Source organism: Lutjanus erythropterus, chromosome 19 (assembly GCF_056507025.1).
Source record: "Lutjanus erythropterus isolate fLutEry1 chromosome 19, fLutEry1.hap2, whole genome shotgun sequence".
NCBI lineage: Eukaryota > Metazoa > Chordata > Actinopteri > Lutjaniformes > Lutjanidae > Lutjanus > Lutjanus erythropterus.
The window spans coordinates 8,584,729-8,607,548 of NC_139335.1; the positions used below are offsets into that span (position 1 = coordinate 8,584,729).

General features: G+C 38.3%; 2 protein-coding genes across 2 annotated transcripts in view; both read left to right on the forward strand.

Moving 5' to 3' along the window:
* The window catches only part of LOC146309253 (1-phosphatidylinositol 4,5-bisphosphate phosphodiesterase delta-3-A-like), a 33,374-nt gene extending 27,609 nt beyond the window's left edge, over window positions 1–5,765 (forward strand). The window contains exons 13-15 of the mRNA XM_084743638.1: window positions 2,686–2,821; window positions 3,153–3,302; window positions 5,035–5,765. Of these exons, the coding sequence (XP_084599764.1) occupies window positions 2,686–2,821; window positions 3,153–3,302; window positions 5,035–5,177 (429 nt within the window). The 3' untranslated portion in view covers window positions 5,178–5,765. The remainder of the gene's footprint in view (window positions 1–2,685; window positions 2,822–3,152; window positions 3,303–5,034) is intronic.
* A 3,374-nt stretch (window positions 5,766–9,139) lies between these two features.
* Window positions 9,140–21,819, forward strand: LOC146309254 (glycylpeptide N-tetradecanoyltransferase 1-like). Its single transcript, XM_084744066.1, has 12 exons — window positions 9,140–9,278; window positions 11,625–11,724; window positions 12,779–12,923; window positions 13,038–13,156; window positions 13,830–13,921; window positions 14,088–14,204; window positions 16,204–16,374; window positions 16,457–16,565; window positions 16,984–17,154; window positions 17,499–17,663; window positions 17,763–17,900; window positions 20,080–21,819. The coding sequence occupies exons 1-12, from the start codon at window positions 9,175–9,177 to the stop codon at window positions 20,098–20,100; spliced, it is 1,452 nt and encodes a 483-aa protein (XP_084600192.1). The 5' UTR covers window positions 9,140–9,174; the 3' UTR covers window positions 20,101–21,819.
* The last annotated feature ends 1,001 nt before the right edge of the window (window positions 21,820–22,820 follow it).

The following is a 22,820-nucleotide window of genomic DNA, read 5'->3' on the forward strand; positions in this document are numbered from 1 at the left end:
ACATTATGCCTTTAAACATGTCATTACAAAAATATCACAAGAAAACCGACACACTTGGTTATTTTGACCCACTTATGCATCTAAGGGTTCAGAATTTCCTTTTGCCCGTGCACTGTGCTGCATGTAAAATGCAGTATCTTGGTGACTGTGGACAGCACTGAACCCTTTGTGTGGACATCAGACAAGACACCCTGGTATCAAATTTTTAACATGGGTGGCGATGGGAAATTGAGACATTATTGATTTCAGTATGTTTCAATATTTTCCCTAATTTGAATCTCTTGAGACTTTTGATATGTTAGAAATGACAATTTTATGAGACTAGAACAGCTGAAAGAGTTTCTGTTGTTATGTGGAGTCATGTGATATATGCTTGTACTACACTGTGACTATTAATCCTGCACACTGTATATACTGTATAGACATGTATACATGCACATACTGTACATAATCATCCATTACATGTAAATACATTCAATATCTATCTACTGTGCACGACTCATGTGTTCAGTCTGCTCTTTACATTTATGTCTTGAGCCTCGTTGTCCTTGTTCTTACACCTCATGTATATTTTATTTTATACACTGAGAGCAACGAAAAAACTAATTCCTTCAAATGTGCACACATGTCACAAGCAGGGTGAATGTGGCACGTAGTTGAGTGGTTGAAGATATTTTATTTCTTTCTATTTTATTCTTGTTTGGTACGGTTCTTTGTATATTCTGAATCTGAGTGTCTTTGCTGAGAGTCATCCTTTACTTTCATTAACATTCCTCTGTGAATGAACCTTTTGTTGTATTGTGAGGAGAGCCCAGTTGTCACCTGACATCACACCTTACCTACACCCAACTGCTCTCCCCTTTTAGTCTGTGTCCTTCTTTATCACAAAAACCCATTGCTGTATGTAATTACAGACTTTCACTTTGGGTTTCTCAGATACACTCTCACCGGAATTCACATTTGAGTTGAGGAAGCTTGTTTCCTGAACCTTCTGATGAAATTTGTGCTCTAAACTTCCTGTGATTTCCTGTAAAACTGTATATAACCTGTCAAACAACCTGACTCCAGCAGACGGCACCATGTCACCGCGTTGTGAGGCCGTCTCCGCTGCGCAGTGAATAAAACACATCTGGAACCAGCCAAAGATCTTGGACCTGAAAGAATCTTTTCTTCAACACCATCTATTTGGCTACTGAAGACAATTCAGATTCCAATACAACAAGTTTTGATTGGTTGATTCATATCCATCTCAGATGAGTCATAGGCCCTGTTCAGATCTGGTGTTAACATACGTCCTTCGTGATCCAATCACAAGCGGACAGCTCTTAGTTCACACCTGGCACTGCGATGCATCTCCAGATGTGTCTCAAGTGACCACAGAATAAACTGTTGGGCTGTTTTGTCAGTTGAATGTCCATTACTGTTCACTTGACCATTTATTTATTCCTTTTTTGAGTTCACTGCCACACTTAACTGCTCTATCAGCCTACAGGAGTCTCATTTTACTTACCTTACCTATATTATCTGCGCCGTCAGCAGCCTGTGGATTTTATAACTGAACTATAAGCATGACGCACACTTTTACTTTCTCTATGTGTAAATCTGATATTTTCACATCACAAATGTGAAAAGGGAGAGTAAAAGTGTGTGTCCCTGTACACAGGAGCCTTTCTCCTGCATGCTCTTCGCTGCAATACAATATTTTTGAGAAGGAAAAAAAATACCTTAATGTGTTGCATTTAATGGCAAACTTACAAGAAGGTACGAATGATTAAGAATTTGCCATAATTGTTTTACTAAGCTCTGTATGCAAAATGCATCATTGGTTTTAACCTTAGCCTGCTGGGATAAAGAGACACAATGTTTTTTTTCCACAAAGGGAGAAATAAATTAATGTATAACATTTGCCAAATTCACAAGAAGGTCTAAATGATTAAGAATTTGCTGTAGACAGCCTCACACAAAATTAATACTTTTTTTTCTCGCTCAAAAACTCTCAAAATAGTGTGATTTTTTAAAAGGGAGTCTGGGGCTACTAGTGTGCTCATGTAGAGCAGTTCAGGTAGACGGTCCTCTCAGTGTGGCCCGGGTCACATTTGTGTTCACTCTGCTGAAAGAATGAGGTCACATGCAGCCCAGACCATCTCTGAATGTGGTCTGAAAGATCGGATCTCAAATGTGTCCTGAGTGCGTTCACACCTGCACTCAGAGCTGTCCACTTGTGATGTGATCACCCAGGATGCATGTTAATACAACATCTGAACAATTTGATATGATATGTGAGAGTCTGACAGAGTTTTTAATTTTTTTTACATACTTTATTTATTTAGATCAATATATTTCACATATGTTTACACTGGTTGTATTTTTTGTTTCTCCATGTCATTTTATTATGGTTGTGTCTGCTGTACATTCATCTATTAGCCTGTTTGTCCTGCAAGAGGGGTCCCTCCTCTGTTGCTCTTCCTGACATTTCTTCTGCCGTTTCATCTGGAATATAAAGAGGTTTTTCTTTGTATGCTTTCCCTAAAGTCGAGGCTGTTGAATGCTGTACACATTGCGAGGCCCTTGGAGGCGCATGTGTGATTTGAGGCTGCACAAATGAAATTGACTAGAATATAATTTTGATAGATTTCCCATCAGAATTTGATGCGAAAATGTGACCGACTGCATTTTGCCTTTCAGATCATATCCGCGCAGCAGCTGCCAAAAATCAACACAGAGAAGGCCAGCTCCATCGTGGACCCACAAGTGTGGGTGGAAATTCATGGGGTGGCGATTGATAACGCAAGAGACAAAACACACCGCATCGACAACAACGGTAACACTGAGACGTCATTATTCAGCGTAAAACATAAACACAAAAAGCCTCAACTTTGTGTTATTAACAGCATGACTATTTTAAGCAGATAATACTGTGTTTTTATTCAAACCTGTAATTGCTGCAAAATAATGTGATGATGTAATGCTGTTTTTCATTATTGCCTTATTTTGTTATGATGTAAATAGAGGAGGCAATAGATGGCAGCATTAAGCAGTACAGATCTCTGACATGTTTTTGTAGGAGCCTTTCCTGTCCAACGCCATGATTAGTTTGTTTGAAAGGTTTAGGACTGGATGATGCATTTACAGCTCTTGCGCGCCCTCTACAGGCTTTAACCCACGATGGGACTGCACCCTGAGCTTCCACCTGCAGGTCCCTGAGCTGGCCCTGGTGCGGTTTGTAGTGGAGGACCACGACCACACGGCCAAAAATGACTTTGTGGGACAGTTCACTTTACCGTTCACGAGCCTGCGAACAGGTACTCATCAAGATCCCCCTCCTCTGTACACAGCGTGTCGACACAGTGTGGAAAAGTGTAGAGTTTGATTTTTTAGTTTGGAAAAGAGAAAGGAGTATGGAAAAATATTTGTGTTTCCAGACAATCGCCCCTATTCTGTTTCCTAAAAGTAAAATAAAATAAAATAAATTGATTATATAAACAGAATGATTTTTATGACATTTGGAGGAGGCAGTCGGCGCTGGCAGTGTTGTCAAAGTAACAAGTCTACACTCTCATGTGAAGATTATCTCTTAATCTGTCAGAGTGAAGATGTGTTATTTTGTCCTTTTTGCATTTTTGATTTGAGAAATATTTGAACGTTTTTACAGTATTTGGCTTAAACTTAAAGAAGGATTATAGTTTAACAAAACTTGCTGTCATATAATGAAAATCTCCCTCAGCCAACATTGTAATTTTATACTTTTTTTTTTACACTTTTGTATATTTTGACCATTTATGCAAACTAATGTCAGATGCCTAAAATCATGTTTTAATGACTGTTTAATTACAAAACTTCTGATCAGTCTGGAATAGACCTGGTTTTAAATATTTTTTGTTTGGAGACAAAAAGCCAAATTCTCATTTACAATAATTCACCATGTTTTTACAATCAGGTAGGTAAAATATGCAGTAATTCAGTGTATATGAGAAGCCTGGTAGCTCTGTTGGTAGAGCATTTGCCCCACATACTGAGGTTGTTAGTCCTCTGCAGCAGCCATGGGTTTGACTCCTGCCTGTGGCCCTTTGCTGCACGTCATCCTCATCATCATGAGTTATGCAGAATTATGACAAAAGTAAGCATACTATCTTTTCTACAGGAAGGAAATCATAACATTATAGCAGTGAATAAATAATCAGGCTCTCCAGGATTTTGTGGGCTTTTTTATGGATCGTTAAGGTCTAAAACACCTGATTTCACAGCAGCTTTTCTAAAATAAAACTGTGATGCGTGCTGCAATGTTTTAGGTGTTTTTGCAGTGAAACTCAGCAAGAAAACTGTGGATTGAAAATAAAAAGCCAGCTTGTTCCAGGGAGAATAACACTGCACTCTGTTCTGAGTGCTCTAAGTAACCTTCCCAAAAAGGCTTGGCAATACAAAAATTCTAACAAACTATGCTTATTTGTAAATGAAGAAGTGCACCTGGGTGGTTTTCCACAAAGATGCAAAATCCCTTTGAAGCCCAGACTCAGTCGAGTATACAAAAGTACAAAGAGCACTGATAAATGTCAATAATGATGGCAAACCTTGTGTTATTTTCAGCATCCGTGACATTGGTCAAAAATGCAAGGTTGTGCAGAATTCAATTAAAATGAATATTCTCTTAATTCTCTTATAATTATCTTAACTAAATATTAAGAGACAATAATGCTAGTATAGGAAGCACTGGTTAGTTTACTCCATCTTTGGGCAGAAATGTTTGTGGATCATTGTCCAGTGTTTACAAGGAGGAAAACTTGGGTAAATACAAGTTTTCAGAGAGCTGTCCTAACATCTCAGATATAAAGCCTGGTGGGAAATGATTCCAAAAGGGAAAAGAAAACCAGAAATGTGGCCTGAAAAATCTACTAAGTGCTCCAGAGTTTTCAGTCTGGAAAAGTATGGAATGAAAGGAAGAATGAATAGGAAGCATGTGCATATTATAATAACATCAGTCATCACTGTGCCATGCTGTTTGCAATGTGTGAAATGCGCTCTTTTCTTTCTTCTCAGGCTATCGACATGTTCATTTACTGAAGGCGGATGGTTCCAGTCTGTCTCCCGCCACACTCTTCGTCCACATCAAAGTGGCCCGCAGAGGAGTTCCCGTCAAAACTGTGTCCGAGCGTATGGCCAAGGCCAAAGGCAAAGCATGACGCGCATCCGAGCTCGACGGAAAGCTGCATTTTCCTGACAAACAAAGGGCTTTGGAAGAAGGAGAGAGACTGTCTCCCAGTCCAGACTTCAAGTGGTCCAATTTTCACTGAGCCACTTCCCAGAGCAGGGAGAAAGATGTCATTTATCAGAGATGAAGAAGAAGAAGCTCGTTGGCTCTTAGCAAATGAATCGCCTCAGGCTGGATAATGAATCCATGATACTATGCGAGTGTGTGAGTGATCTGGAAACAAGGCACTGAGGGTCGTGGTTCATTAACACACTGATATCACATTTGTTACAAAATTCATTTTAGTGTTATAACTATCTTAATTTGTCAGATAGAATGAGGTTGTGTTATTTCGTCCTTTTGTATTTTTGATTTGATCATTTTCACACGAGTATTTGGCTTAAACTTAAAGAATGGCGATAGTTTCTTACTTGCTTAACTGAGGCTTTCTCACAAGTGCTACCCAAGCATGACTGGTTGTGATTTTAAAAAAAAAGATGAATATTTTTTAACAATTTATGGTCACACTTTATTTTACAGAATTAAGACTAATAAGACAATGAAGAATAAGACTTAACAAGCCGTTCTTCGCGTCAAATTAGACAAAAACTAGAAATTAGACCCTTTTACAAGACTTCTATTGGACTTTATTAGATAGTAATGTAGGACACATAACAGCAGAACTGTGCTGTGAGCTAAAAAGTCTGAAAGAGTCTGACTGTGGAAAATAATATGCTTTTGTTTACAGTACAATTTTGTTGAAATGTGTCTGTAATTACCCTCTTATAAAACCTCATAAAGGGTCTAATACAGTCTAATAAGGAAGACATTAGTTCTAATGTTTGTCTAATCTGATGAATATGGCTTGTTACATTTTATAACTGTGCTGTAGAATAAAGTGCAACCCAGTTTGTTTCAGCATTAATTGTGATGTAATACAGATGCAATAATGTTTTTGTGATTGTCACCATGACTGGACTGATTGTCCATAATGGTTGAACAAAAGTGTATTCAGTTAGTCTTACGTGATACTACAGATACAATGGCACTTTAAATGACTATATATTTACACAACTTATGAACAAACTTGAAATATAAACAGTATTAACTTACGGATAGATGTTTACTTATGCTCTTAAACATTTCTGTTGTTGTATTCGCCTCAGCAGTCAGTCAAAAAATGTGTTTTTGTGACTTTTGAGGATATTTGCTTCTTGGCTCGCTGACAGCTGCCTGCATAATTATTTTTATCAGCTGTTCTTGTTCTTACATTCAGATAGGGTTGCAATGATATGAAGTTTTCATGTTACAATAACTGTCTCAGAAAATGTCATGGTTCTACAGTATCATGGTGTTACACATTTATCAGATAATGGGTCTTAAAAGAATGGAAACAGAAGGTTTTTTGTTTGAACAAACAATGTATTATGATTTCACAAAATATTATTATTTTCTAATAACACTAATGCATTTTTTAAAATAACAGTAACTCGGTAGAAGCAGTATTGTTCAATTTTATAAATGTAGGCTAGGGGAATACTGTTATATATTATAATATTAAATTTAATTCCATTTCAGAGAGAAACGATGCAAATTACTCAAACAAAAACTCTCTAGGAACAAAAAAGTTGAGAAAACACAAATTTCAAGGCAACTAACATCAGTTGATTTTTTGGGGTTTTGAGCCCAACGCAAACTCTTAGGTTTTCAAAGTTCTACCAACTAATATTTGTTGAGATAATTCACTTTTCTTCTTTGGTATTTGGTACCTCTCTGGTATTTTAAAATTACTGAGTAAACTCATTGAAGTAAAAGTGAATAATGTTTAATAATTTAATATTTTCAATGCAACCATTTCATTTTCAAGCACCCAAATAATGACAAATCAGGTTAACAGCTCACTGAACAATTTTTGTGGGGTAGTAAATTATCTCAACAAAGGATTTTGGGGTTTGTTTATTTTATTTCACATCTTGAGAGTTTTATTCAAAACTCAAGAATCTAGTGAAGGCAGTTGCCTTGAAATTATGAGTTTTCTCAGCTTTTTCTTTCTTTGACAATGAAGGAGTATCCTAGCTCAGAACATAAACACGATGCACATGTCCCATGCCCATCTTGTTACCAGTGATCATAATGCTGAGAACTGAGTTTTAAATTTCTGATTAACTTTTCTCCATGGACTCATAATCTTTCTAGACAGAATTGTGATGCATCAACAATCAATTATTTCCCCTACCCAACATGTACATGGTACGATAACCACAGTATACAGTGAAACACTGTAGGCCTGCTGCTGCAACCCTAAATTCAGATCTAAAAAATGTGGTTAAACACTAATTGCAACAATCTAATACAACCAACAATCACCGTAAGCTGCAGTGAATCATTTAATACTCTTATAAGAAGGTTCCCTGATAGTAAAATGGTGAAGTAATGAAAGGTGCTGCACACGGATTACTGTAATTACAGTATATATGATCAGGATGGCTTTAGTAGCATGTAACAAATGGTGAATGTAAAGTATGACTTTGCAGTTTTAAAGCTTATAGACTGTGTTGTGTGAATGGCAGTTGGTATTATGTGTGCAGGAGAAAATACTGTTTTCATAAAAGCACTAATAACACATCGCTGTGTGAGCCCTTTTGTTGTTGTTTTGTATAAGCTATCAAAAGAAGGACAGACAGAGTGTGTGTGCGTCTGTGTGTGTGTGTGTGTGCGTGTGTGAAAGGGGGGATGGGGGTTGCACACGGTACATACTATATGGAGGAATATGCCCACATTTGGTTTGCATTTAACTCTTGTTTACCTTGTGAGCAGCTGAACCATTTGCAAGCCAATAAGCTGCAGGAGATCCAGCGGAGCAGTGAACCGCATGAGGGCCAAGACCAAAATCATGCTGGAGGTTATTTATAATGATGCTGGTACCACTTCATAATAAAATTAAAACATGCTGCAGCACAACAGACTTTATTCACCAAACATTTTCAGCTATCTTGCCTTAATTGGGGCTGTATTTTTCTATCTATCTATCTATCTATCTATCTATCTATCTATCTATCTATCTATCTATCTATCTGTCTATCTGTCTGTCTGTCTGTCTGTCTGTCTTTATTCGCACAAAGGGTACAGATCAGTGTGTCCATCAAAGCCCTTTTATTCATTTTCACTGTAGACAAAAGTTAAGAAAACTCATAATTTCAAGGCAAAATGTTTTGAAATCAACCAAAACAAGTTTTGCAACCTAGAATATTTATTGAGATAATTTACTTTTATTCTATAAATAAACTTTAATCTTTTTCAAACCCCCCAAAAATCTGTATGTAAAGAATAATTCACAGTGAGGTGTGAACCCATTTTTTTTCATTATCTGGGTGTTTGAAAATTAAATGTTTGCTGATGAAAATATACATTTTTAACCGTTATTCACTTTAACTTTAATGAATTTGCTTAACAATTTAAGATGAAAGATGAAGATGAAAGATGAAAAATGAGATAGGACGTAAAGTCCTATCGCATTTTTCATCTTGTTGCAGTTTTTCATTCAGGAATGGTATTTTTTGTGTTATGGTCCCATTTAGGTCATATATACATATATACACACACGCACACACATATGTATATACACACAATGCAAATGTCATAAACGTCACTACTTTAATTTGCCTTTTAGGACTAATGCAGATCACGTGCTGGTTTGAAGTCTGCCAGTACAACCAAAAAAGGATGCATATGACTTGGGTCGTTGTTTGACTGTGTGAGACTGACATGTGTGTGACTTCTTGTCCTGTTCATGAGAAATTTGAGAATTTAGGAGCCTCAAACTCACACTACGCACACTCCATGTTGAGCATGTGTTTATTCTAAGTTTTCGGAAGCAGCCACTAGAAGACAACAGTGAAGACATTTCCATCACCGCTCTCAGCCAATAGCATCGAGGGAGGTTTAAAGCCGTCGATGGCACGCGGTGGCTCCTCACTTCCTGGTTGAAGATGGCGGATGAGAATGAGACAGCACCGATGCCGGAGAAAGAAGATGTAGAGGACCACGGACACTGCAGCGACTGTGAAAATGAAGAGCACCACTTTGGCGATGGGTAAGAAGGCAGGCTGTGCAGCATGGTGGTGTAAAACATGTCACGTCGCTGTACGTTTCAGCAAAGCGAGCTCAAGCTAAAGCCTCGGCGAGCAGTCGGGTAGACAGCCATCGTTGGAGCTTGTCCCGCCCACCTGTGTTTATCCTATTGGTTAAAGGCGGCATTTGCTTGCCAGTTCTTTGACGTGATTGGCTGAAAGTGCACTCTGTTCCTTATGTGGGCGGGCTTTAGCGTCGCTCTCCTTCAGCTAGCAAGGCGTAGTATGGGGGTAGAAAAACCAAAGTGCGCTGGAAAGCTAGTCATATAACAAAACACTTCATTTACTGTCACTTGTACAATGTAAAAGAAAATGCCCAATCTTTTTATTAAGTTGACAGCTTGTTTTGTAATTCGCACGCCGGTGTTGACGGCCTGTAACTGATGCAATTCATGGCAACCCCAGTTGACATTTAGCGAGTTAGCTTGGATGCTAACATAGCTGTCAAACCCCTATTGTCTGTAAGTGGATCTGGGTGCAGACAGTCGCCAAATCAAAAGTGAAACAAGCAAAATCTGCTTGTTGTTACACATGCAGCGTGGTACAGATACATGTCTGGGTTGGCTTGTATCTCCCCCGTTAATCACATAAATATGAAAGATCCTAAATTAGCCTAGATCTGAGTAGCTCTTCCCTTCAAACTGGCTTTGATGGAAATCCTAGTTTGCTTGGCATTGGCTTCTGTTAATGTTTACCGAGCGGTGACACACATGAAAGACGCGTAAGGGTGCTGATATCAAGGTGTGTCCTGCTCACAGCACATGCCAAATTAAGAGAGAAAGTGCAGTTGCAAAGCAGTGGTCCTCAACCTTTTTGTGGTTTGTGACCTCAAAGAAATCAGTGTCTTTTTGCGACCCTTCACCACAGGTTATAGCCTTATTGGGGTCATATGCTGTGAAGTAGTTTAACCACATAATACATTTTCCTTCTCAGAGTCTCATAATGAGGGCTGCAATCATATGGTTAAAAAATCATGCTGGGATTATTTAGACAGATATTGCAAGTGCAGTGTGATTCAAAATCATTGGAAATGATAATTTAAGCAACAGCATTTTCATTTTCACTGAGTAAAAGCTTTAAAATCCTGATAATGTGACATTTATGATGTTTTCTTACATCAGGAGAATAAGATTTGTAGTCAAGGGCATCTCTGCAGCACTACAGTACTCCATTCTATAACTGTTTTGCCAGTTTATTACTTTTTATAAAAGAAACACTTCTGTGCAGCCCTATTGCACATAGTTTTAATTGAAAGATTTGTAGCGGCCGGAAGCATTGCGTGTTTCACAAGGAAAAAATTAAAAGTTTGAGGAAAAAATATACAAAATTTAGTGTGACAAAACAAACAGAAATGACACAACTGTGAGCTTCACCGTTGTTCTTTTAGAGCAACACTTGTAACTCCCAACAAACACACTAACAAACAAAGAATAGTTCTGGCTGTTAGCTGGTCTACTCTGTTTAAATGGAAGCCTGTGGAACAAACTATTGAATGTTTTGTTGTCCATTGTCTCAGCCAGTTACTGACCCCTGGTACATACATACGTCCACACGCATAGATACCATACACTCTTCTTCCAGAGGTCATGTGATTCACCATCTGTGCTGGTGTTACAAATACAGGCCAGTGCTTGGCCTCTCTCCTCTCTTGGACACTAATGAGATTATCCTCTGTAAGTATGTGGTCTCTGTCCGGCCAGAAAATGGGATCGCTGGGTGGGGGTGTGTGGTTCCTCAAGGTTTTAAATGATCAGACTATGACACACAGGCTGTGGAAGGAGGTTGACTACCTGTGTATGGTGATTTATACTGCCTGGTGTCCCTTTGTTTCTCTCTGGCGTTAACTGATACAGGTGATGGAGAGGAACACAGTCCATGTTTCTAGTACTCTACCTTATGTGTCCTGCCAGTGTCTTGCTGATAGACTGGTGTGGCTGTTTACTTACCTTTCCTTTAGCTACACTTGAAACTGCCAGGCTAAACAAACAATTGTGTTTGTCTGTCATAGAGAAATGGTTCTCAGACTAAGTCAAGATAAACCTTTACCAGCTAAAAGTGACTTAGTCTCACTACTGAACAATGAAATAATGTAAATAAACATCACTGCAAATAACTTAGGCTTAGGCTGAAGAGATGGCTGTATATATAGTATTTTGATACAAAAGTGTGTATACTGTAGTGTTAATCATCCTAGCTAATGTGTTTTAAATTTATTAATTTAAAATGAAACATTTTGACAGGACCTGGCGCTCCTCAGGGATAGTAGACTAATAGGAATGCCTTCTATTTCTGTCCTTTTTCTGTGACAGGGGTTTGGGTGACGACACTGGTGCCAAGAAGAAGAAAAAGAAGCAGAAAAAGAAGAAGAAATCTGGTGCCACAGAAGCAGCTCAGGACCCCCTTGCCAAGGCATGAATTCACATCATATATATATATATATATATATATATATATATATATATATATATGTATATGTATATGTATATATATATATATATATATATGTATATATATATATATATATATATATGTATATGTATGTATATGTATATGTATATATATATATATATATATATATATATATATATATGTATGTATGTATCTATATATATATATATATATATATATGTATATATATGTATATATATGTATATATATATATATATATATATATATATATATATATATATATATATATATATATATATGTAATGTATATATAACATGATATAAATTAAATGGTCAGAACAACAAATATTCAATAGAAGAAAGAATCTTCTTCAGGTATGATCTACCAAAGTTTGGAGTAAAAAACACCCAGAAATTATGAGAGTTTCTTAAATAATAGTAATCCATAGACCTAACTGTGTCTATCTTCCCTTAGTTTAATTTTCTGCTTATGTATGGTTGTGTACTGTAATACTCACAGCTGTGCAAAGCAAACATACTGTTGCATACTGATTGCAGCATGGATGAGAGCAGCCCATCTAGGTACTTTGGTCCTGCGTCATGCCCCTGCCCCTTTTTGGGTGAAAACAGCAACTCTAATTTGACTGGCAGTAAATACAAAGTCTGAAATCTTTTGCAGGAGGATTTGGTCTCTTAATAGCTAAAAAGCAATATGGTTTTCTTATTTTATGCGTTTAAACTGGCAGTCGGGTAAATTAAATCTATGCTGTGTCTTTGCTGATCAATGATTGGTGTTGTTGCTTAGAAAATTAAAGAAGTAGGAGTCCTCTCAGCCTGACTCCATCAAATTGGATGAACATGACATGTACAACTACCTTATTAGGTTCCAGGCTATCAAAGTGCAGCACTCCGCTGATTAGACAAAAGTCGTATTTACCATGGCCCTCAAACTAAAACTGTTCAGGTAGAAAATAATGATATAATTCGTTGTATTGAACCATTTTAACACGGTTGTTTTGTGTCGAAATTTAATTAATGTTTACTTTCCGAATAGGTGAATTCATTGCCAGCTGATAAGCTACAGGAGATCCAAAAGGCCATTGAACTGTTCTCTGTAGGCCAAGGCCCTGCCAAAACCATGGAGGAGGCAACTCGGAGGAGTTACCAGTTCTGGGACACGCAGCCTGTTCCCAAGCTCGGTATGACATTTGGGGGTTTTCACTTCTCCTCTAAGACTTGGAACAATCACAGTAAACGTCATGTGTCGTAGGTTTCTGTGCTTCATGTCAGAAACTGTTTTCCTTTTCCTTCAGGGGAGACCGTGACATCACATGGCTCCATTGAACCTGACAAAGACAACATTCGTGAGGAGCCTTACAGCCTCCCACAGGGCTTCAGCTGGGACACCCTTGACTTGGGGAACCCTGCCGTGGTAAGAGGGTGTATAAACACACACACACACTTGTAGCAGGAATTCATTCTTTTGTAACAGTAAAATGTCAGTTTCTTTTGTATTTCAATGCCAATCTGAACACGTTCTTCATCCATTGTTGTCATCTCTTCACTTGTATGAATGATTATTATAATAAAGTGCAGCTGAGAGCTACAAACCTCCTTTACAATGAAAACTATTGTACAAAAGGAAACAAAGATTTAGCTCATGTACAAAAAGTAACCACAGTTAATGCCTCATTTTGGCAAGATTCTTAAAACCAAGAGGATAAGATAACTGAATCTGCAATTATATTTTTCTTTACAAATTTTATTTTGAATTTGAGATGTGCCTGTGTATGATATAATTTGTATTTACAGAAAGGTTTAAAAAGTAGAATAATTTCCCGGAATTGATGTAGAACAGGTTGGGGTTGGCAGAGCATTAGCATGTAGGTTAAATGCATTAGTAATAGGCACATATGCACAGAGACATAAAAATGAAAAAATCATATGTGTACTGAAAGGTTTTTGTGTTTATTTGCCTTTGATGCCATTTAAAAGAATTCAACCTTTTTCAATGTGTTTTTTGAACATGTTTTTTCTATGTAACTCTCCTGTGTTTATCACGGTTGTCACTTGGTGTCTAACACTGTCATTTTCTTTAAAACCAGCTCAAGGAGCTTTACACGCTTCTCAATGAGAATTATGTTGAAGATGACGACAACATGTTCCGATTTGACTACTCCCCCGAGTTCCTGCTCTGGTAATTCTCCTCAGAACTGATATTATTCCAATTTGGAAAGGATCCTAAATATTAAACATTATATCAGGACGTAAAATCCTTTCTTTTTCATTCAGATCAATATTAGTACACATGAAGGCATTGCTGCAATCTGTTGCATTTAATGACTGTATTGTCTCTTTCTCAGGGCCCTGCGGCCCCCTGGCTGGTTGCCCCAGTGGCATTGTGGAGTGAGAGTTAACTCAAACCAGAAGCTAGTCGGCTTCATCAGTGCCATTCCTGCTACCATCCGTATCTACGACATGTAAGTGAACGCAACTGTGCAGCATAAAAATATTATTTGAATATCTCACTTACGCCTGCAGCATATGCAATGAGTGGCCAGTTTATTAGGAACAGTCTAATGCAATCCAGTACTGCTTTTCTGCCATAAAATTGACTTAAATGTTGCATTATAATCATCTGTCCGAAAAACCTTAATTCTAGTTAACAATGTCATAAAGGTGTTATTTAATGCAGTTTTCATATTGTGTTAATTTTGAGGTCCAAATAGTAGACAAAAGTGTTTTCGGCACCATAATTACAACATATAATGTAAGAATAAAATGATCTAAAGAAAAATCTCTTCCTGTTTTTTTCCCAGCTGGCTAACATACACGTTACACTGGGAAAGTGTAACCTTAAGTCAGGTTGACACCAGCCTTATTTAATCCCACTGAACCAAATCCTTGAAGGGATGGTCTTGGACTGCTGTGCAACGTCACCTTTAACTATGATTTAAGTAATAAACATAATTGAATTTACACATTTACAATATCACCAAAAACTGAACATAACTTTTAAAGGTGTTCATGGCAGAGCTGTTGTATTGGATAGCAGCAGACAGTTTATTAGAATCTTAGTGTTCAATTGTAAAGCTCAGTTCAGACCAAAGATTCACAACGAGATGCAACCGTTTTTTCAAGTTGCAGGCAGAAGTTTCACTGGTGTGAAATGGCCTGTCTGAGCTTGACTCAAGCCAACTGATGGCTTCGCCTGCAACTCACTTGTCAAGGTGCCAGTGGCGAGTAATGGAGTTTTGGACAGAGGATCACCTCATTTGTTTGAGGAACAGCCATGTCTGTATGACACAAGCCTTAAGATTTAAATTTCTTGATAAACTGACAGCTTCATAGCTGATCTTTTCCTCTGCTCTGCTCGCACCCACGTCACTCTCTGTCGCTTGCTCTCTCTGCTCAATCACACCCTTCCTGTGCAAACACCTTTTACGTTTTCGCCAGTTCATCAACACCAGAAGTACAACTGTAGCTCATTTGTATTTTAAGATGCCACAGATTATATCCAGCTACAAAAAAAGCTTGAGCAGCCAGCAGTTAGAATGGAAGCACAGAGGGTCGTTGCTAAGGAGATAAAACATTTGTGTAAACTGGCATGTTTTGAGTAGCTTGTAAACTAGCACATAACAAGTAGCTGCAAGTTTTAACTCATCTTGTTTCGACTCTTTGGTCTGAACTGGTCTTAAAAGTGCAACATGTGAGAGGCTGGCAATTCTAATGTAAATACTATTTGATAACATCATATACAGGGTTTTCTCCAGTGTATTGCAGGCACAGTGGCCCACTGGGCCTAAGCATGGGGAATTTTATTTTCAGGGGATGTATTTTAAAGGTGTTTTCTCAGGTGCTCAGTTGGAAACACAGATATAATAGTTGGAAAGCTCACCAGCAACATCTGTTGGTTAAAACATGAATGAACTGTAGAGAGGTGTAGTCCTTCCCCTTCTAGTGTCCCCCATCGGATCTTATTTTGGGAAAAATATGCATGTCATTCAACAGCGAGAGACAAATATCTTGAGGCACTTCAAACTGTGTGTGTGTTACACATCTGACAATGTTTTACAGGTCAAGAAAGTCTCAGTTTCATTTCTTGCATTGTTGAAAACACTGCATTCTAAGAACGTGCATTGTCAGATTCTTCGTACAATTCCTTGTAAAACTATAGTTGTTGTTTTTTTTATTTAAATGTGTTAAATAAATGACTTATTTATAGAAAGACATTGCATCATATTTTCAAATCTCCAGTCAGCTTTTAGTACTTACTTAATGTAGTGCCCTAAGAAATCTATGTTGTTGTTATTGTATTTTTTAATTCTCAATTCTGCAAACCCAGCTATGATTATGTTGTCACAGAAAGTGTAGGACCTTGTTACTGGGCTAACAACTTTGCAGGTGGAAACCCTGTATGTTTTTTTTTTGTTTGTTGCAGAGTTTCTCACATAATCAACTGTTCTGCTTGATTTTTAGAGAAAAGAAAATGGTTGAGATCAATTTCCTCTGCGTCCACAAGAAGCTTCGCTCCAAACGAGTTGCACCGGTTCTGATCAGAGAAATCACCAGACGGGTCAACCTGCAGGGTATCTTTCAGGCGGTCTACACTGCTGGAGTGGTACTTCCCAAACCTGTGGGCACGTGCAGGTGGGTCTGAAGAGTGTACTGTATCCACACAAGCTTCTGTCTGTCTGTCCGTGTCACAGAGCACTGACAAATCCAATTACAGGTACTGGCATCGCTCGTTGAACCCACGCAAACTAATCGAGGTGAAGTTCTCCCACCTGAGCAGGAACATGACTATGCAGCGCACCATGAAGTTGTACCGCCTGCCTGAGGTTAGTGAAAACACACAAAAGATGTGACAAACACATTCTAGATTCAAGGTGCTGGAAATCCCTAAACACTTGAATTTTAATGTAGTGTTTTCAAGGTTTGAAAAGTGTTTGGGTTTTTGATGGATATTTTGTTTGTCAGGTGTTTTAGATTAGCTCAGTCTGGTTATATAGGATGCCAAGAATATTTGCAGACAGCTGACACATTTTGAAAAATGAAACTTCATCGTTAATTCGTCACCTGTCTGTAGAATGCTGCAGTTCATTTTGAGCATTTATTTGTGTATAAATATTTAATTTGCCACAGCTGCAAGGTGCGGAAAAAGCTTGAAAAAGCTTAAATTTGGAAAAGGCAAGGAACCTTGTGGATTAATATGTCCTGTCAGACCTTCATTTTCTCCCTCTCTGCTCTCTTCTTCAGGCTCCTAAGACTCAAGGTCTGCGGCCAATGACCAAGAAGGACGTGCCGGTGGTTCATCGCCTCCTCCGTGAGTACCTGAGCCAGTTCCACCTGGTGCCCGCCATGAATCAGGAGGAGGTAGAACACTGGCTGCTGCCCCGGGAGAATATTATTGACACTTACCTGGTGGAGGTAAAAAAACAAAGAGAGACATTTTTTTTTCTTTAAAGTAGAATCAATAGGATTTGTCCAAGCTGTTTGTAAATGCACCAGCAAGATAGTTGATTGGTCAAATACCAACATTTTATGTTTGTAAAGCATTCAGCAAAATAATGAGGGAAATAAAGAAATGAAGGCAGACACTATAGACACTGCCACACTTTTCTAGTGGGTCATCAGTGATGATTGAGAGGGATTATGTGTATATGAGTCAGTACATTGTTTTATCTTAATTTTTTATACCTTTTAAATAATTCAGTCTTAAAACCATCCTTGAGAGGCTTTCTAAAGATGTATGTTCACTGTCCTCTTGACAGAACGACGGCAAGGTCACAGATTTCCTGAGTTTCTACACACTGCCCTCTACCATTATGAATCACCCTGTGCACCGCAGCTTAAAAGCAGCATACTCCTTCTACAACGTGCACACCACCACCCCTCTGCTCGACCTGATGTCCGATGCCCTCATCCTGGCCAAATCGGTGCGTGTTCCTCTTCAAGCCGTGTGTGTGTTCACTGACATGTTTACTTCTGGGGAACTAATGAGCTTGTTTGCTTTTTCTTCTCATCTTCTTATACAGAAAGGGTTTGATGTCTTCAATGCACTGGATCTAATGGAAAACAAGACTTTCTTGGAGAAGCTTAAGTTTGGCATCGGTGATGGGAATCTACAGTATTATCTGTACAATTGGAAGTGTCCCAGCATGGGGTCAGAAAAGGTACATTTTCTGGGAGAACTTCTGTTTATAATGGCAGTAGCAAAACCTCAGAGTACCTGTAGGTCAGCACTGAGTTTAGTTTCCCTAAAAAAGGCCTTCAAACGTATTAAAGTCTTTTATTTTAGGGACGTCTCTCTTTTCCTTTTGCCTGCAGCAGGCAGTAACCTTAGTTGGGGAAAAAAATGTTATCAGATTGTGGACTATCAGGAGATGTTGCACATAAAGTTTGCATTGTTTCAGCAGTGGATTGTGCTGCAGGTGTGTCGCCACCATCAGATCTGGAGCAAGCACTCTCAGTAGTGTTGGTCACAGCAGCTAGAATCTCAGTGTATCATACAGGCCAAGTACCAATTTCATTTTAAAAAATGCAAAACTTAAAGGAACTAATGAATAATTAATCATTTTAACACCCCCCCCTCCCCTTTCTATTAATTTTCTGACACTTATCCAGGCCTGAGGTACATTAATTTAATCAAAGAAAGGCAATGCAGGCACTCCAAAAAATAAATGGTAGCGATGAGGAAAGGAAAAATTAAAAAGGCTTTATTATATGGCTGAATAATTTCAAATGCCAACATGTCCTGATAAAGACCTGAAGTGGTTGAAACATGTTGACATTTAAAATGATTTAGCCACTATAATCAAGATTTTTTAATATTTCCTTCCTCGTCCTCCTGCCATTTATATTTTGGAGTGCCTGTATTGCCTTTCTTTGATTATCCCCCCCCCCCCGTTTTCCAAGAGCACCCGACACATTGTTCATCTGCAGTTGAGTATAAAGACCAGCCAGTCATCTCTTTTTCCCCATTAATTTAATGAATTATATCATTAGAGGTTACTGTTATAAACTGCTGGGGAATGCTGGAAAAAAATGTCTCCACTGGTTTTCAACATTCCACTGGGCAAGGCTCTATGGCATTGTGTCTGTAACATGGTGGTTCTCTGTTCTCTACACTGTTCTATGATGGTTAATTACTGCAGGCTAAGTAGTCAAATGGTTTCTTGATTGAGTCTTTTTCAACTGCGAGTCTGAACAAGGGGTTTTGATTTGAAATTTGACTGGATGTCGTTTCTGTCTGACCTCCTGCCTGACTCGATCTGCTCTGTGCACCATGACACAGCTTCTGTCAAAAAAAGAAAAGAGGGAAATAAAAGACTAGAATAGACTGCATATTTGAAGCAGAGCAGAGTGGAGAGCCTCTTCTGACGTGCACTGCAGCACTTCCTAATGGAATTACAAGCATGGCCTCAAATGAATAGTTAGGGTTATTTGAAGTGGGGTTGTATGATGTTCTCATTGATGGTCATGTAGGTGCCGGACAGCACACCCCACAGTTAAGAGAAGCAGAGAGCAGAGCCCGCACTGAAACTCTGCAACAAACTGCTGTGGGCACGAGGAAAAGGAAAAGGTCCACTTTAAAAAATCAATATCAGTTTAAGTGTATACTATATTTGCAATATTTTCACTGCTTGACTTTGCCATCAGACAGCCTTTTCCTGTGGGAAACCACTGGCATATAAGCCAAATATCACTCTCTCTAAACCAACCAAAAGCCATAGCCGAAATTAGCAATTTTACCTTGCAGAACATGGGAGTTGCTGGTCTACAACTGCCTTAATCTGTTGGTTTGTTTGCTCTATCGCGTGACTTCAGTGAATCTGAACTATCCCTAAAAACACCAAAGTCACATAATAACACAAACAAACTAACAGATTGAAGCAGCAGTAGGTCAGTAACTGGAGTTTGGTTGGTTTGGAGAGAGTGAGCGATATTTTGCTTATATAGCAGTGGTTTCCTGTCAGAAAAAGCTGTCTGATGGCAAAGTGACAGTGTGAAAATATTCTAAATATAGCATGCACTTAAAAAATAGTGTCTTTTTTTAGATGGACCTTTATTTTGGTGGGTAAAATATGTTTTGCCACTGACACAGCAGTTATTGTTTAGCTTCTGCGCTGGTCCCCCTCTCTGCTTCTCCAGTCTGGGGGCGTGCCGACTGGCATCTATTGTAGGTATTCATCAATTATTGATAATTGTCACAGCCAGAATGCACTACAGCTGTGGAATCAACTAGTACAAAAAAACAATTTAAATTCAACTTTGTGAACTCTGCAGAAACTCTGTGGCCTCAAGATTCCCCCAAAACTGCTTTCCTAATAGCTCCACTGTTTTCTGTCTCAGGTTGGGTTGGTGCTGCAGTGACATCCCTTTACGCCATAAACGAGTTGTCACCAACAGGCCAGGAGAGACTGCACCATCGCACTGACCACCTGATAGATGGACTGATGACTTCCTGCTTCAGGAACGGAAAACCCACCGCCCATTTTTACTTTTTGACCTTTTGAACTTTGACCTGCACTACCGCTGCCAGGCAGGGAGGCAGGGAGAGTCTTCCTACTCTTCCTCCTCCCTCGATCACATGGACCTTAAGCCATTGTAGTTACCATCCCAAAACAACTGTATTTCATCTGAGAGCTGTCTTGATTGTACCAAACACACAAACACACACACACACACACTCACACACACAAGAACAGTGTGCACAGATTACTGTATACCAAACACTCATGGTTGGCATACCTACAGAACGTACAATACGTGTAAATAATATCAAACATTACTGCGGATTATGCCCTAACACATACAGACTAAAATCTACTGTTTTATTTTATTCATAAATGTTGGAAGTGCTTTTGCAATTAAAATAAATCTGTCATCCTTCAGTTTTAGAGATAAAAAAAAATCAAAATGATCAAAAAATATTTTAAAGAGGAAAAGGCTCAAAAAGGTGAGGTAATAAATACCAAAAGTGGACACCAGATAAGGGCTTCTGTTTAAGATTTCTCTTGTCATGCTTGATCCTGTCTGCTTTTCTTATTTTTCTCATCAAACCCTCTGTTCTGACATTCGTTATGGAGTCGTTTCAGCACTGCTTGAAGAAAATGTTCATGCCACAGCTGGTGTTCGTCTTCTGGAGGTCTTCTCATCTGTATTAACTTTCATGACCCTCCTCTTCCTCCTCCAGCTTGCTGCACTAACAGAAGAAGCCCTGAAATACAGACTGCTAACAAAGGACCGGCTCAGTTGGAGAAAAAATAAATCAGAGTTGTTGTGGACGAGGTTGGACTGCCACACAGAGGTTGAAGGCATTCTGAGGGGGTTTACTCAACACATTTATCAGCAGGGAGCAGATTTGTAATGACACCTCTTGATTAAATTGTGCCCCAGTTTCAATGTCTACCCTGCTTGAAAAGTCTGCTGGGGGTGGGCTTTGGTCGAAATCAGATGTGCTCAAGGGCACTTTTGAAGACTTTTTGGGCTCATTGTGCAGACTTTTGTTGAAGGAATCACACAAGAAGTCTTAAAAATAGTCATTAATATTATAAAATACACCAACAAAAAAGCTGAAACGTCTGTCGACAAGTTTACATGCGAATAGCACATGCTGTGTTTCGTTCTTTGCTGTATAAAGGCATGGTCATGATTTGTTTTTGTCTCATTTCATGAAGTAACATAACTAATATTCTGCATTTACAAGCTTTATTTAGAAACTGGCAACAAACACAGTAGTATTAACCTACATGATACGGAATATGAGCGTTGCAGGTAGCATTTCACTTCAATACAGCATTTGGAGCTCTACACTGAACATGCAGGTGGTATCTTTTAAAGTCCGAGGATTCAGGGTGGATGTTGGAACTGGGCCCGTGAACAACAGTCTGACATTGTGCAGGGCAGGTGGTGATGATGATGACGGGGAAAATGTCCCGCTTAAAGTGTTTCTTATGTAAAATGTTTTTTTTGCAAACAGATGTAAAAGAATTAGTGGGTCTCATGGTGTTATGATGCAGGAAAAAGACTGTGAAGATGCAGGTGATTTTTTTTGAGCAAAAAAAAAATAAATTCTAGAAGTTGCTGTGAGGTTTTTGCATGTTTTTCTTTCTGAAGAGGATTTTCACCTTCATGTTTACACAGAATATCAAATTAAACAGTCCTTCAACTCCCAAGGTTGCAAACTGGTAAATTAAAGAGAAGTAAAACTCCCCAATCAGACCTCAGTGGATGATGTTTCTGCTGAGGAGCGCTATGAGAAAAGATAGTAACTCCAGCAGCAACTATTTTATAATGGCATGGGGCATGTGATACATTGTGCTTCAGGTTGACTGACACAAGTAATTTTTGAGCATTTATTATTCCTGAAAATTTGCATCTTAACTTGAAAGTTTTGTTGACATTATTGCTGCAGATTATCAGCTGACAGGGTGTTTGGAAAGGCAGACAAGCGGGGGAATTATGTTATCAGCTGCATCAAATTGCTGGTTTGTAGTTACTATATAGATAAAGACATTTCAGGACTTTAAATATAATTGGGCAGGAAAAAGAAATGTAATGAAATAAAGCTTAAAAAGTTTAAGAATTCTGAAGGTTTCTGATAATAATAGTAGTTACAATAATTCAAATTATTTATACATAAATATATATTTTTAGTTTTACTCAGACACAACAAACAGGTATTGCTGGTTTGTATATTACACATGACAGACTACTAGTACACATTTTTTTTAAAAGTTGCTGAAATAACTATTGAAATAAAAATCAACAAATGTATATTGCACATTAGAAAGAGTTAAATAAAATAAAACAGATTGAACGTTTAAGATTTATATTTAAAAAAGTAAAAGGTTTAGTTTTTAAAAGTTTTTAAAAGGATTCTGATGGCCTTGGATAAAAAATAAATAAACTCGCATTATTTATATATATTTTGATATTTGATTATAATAATAGATTTTGTTGTCGCTGAAGTTCATTTTTATTCTTGACAACGGACACCAAAGGTCAATAAGACCTTTGTTTCCAATTATGAAACACTGCTGGGACGTGATTTCCGTGTTTTCCAAAACGAGGCGTTGCTCTCGCGCTGA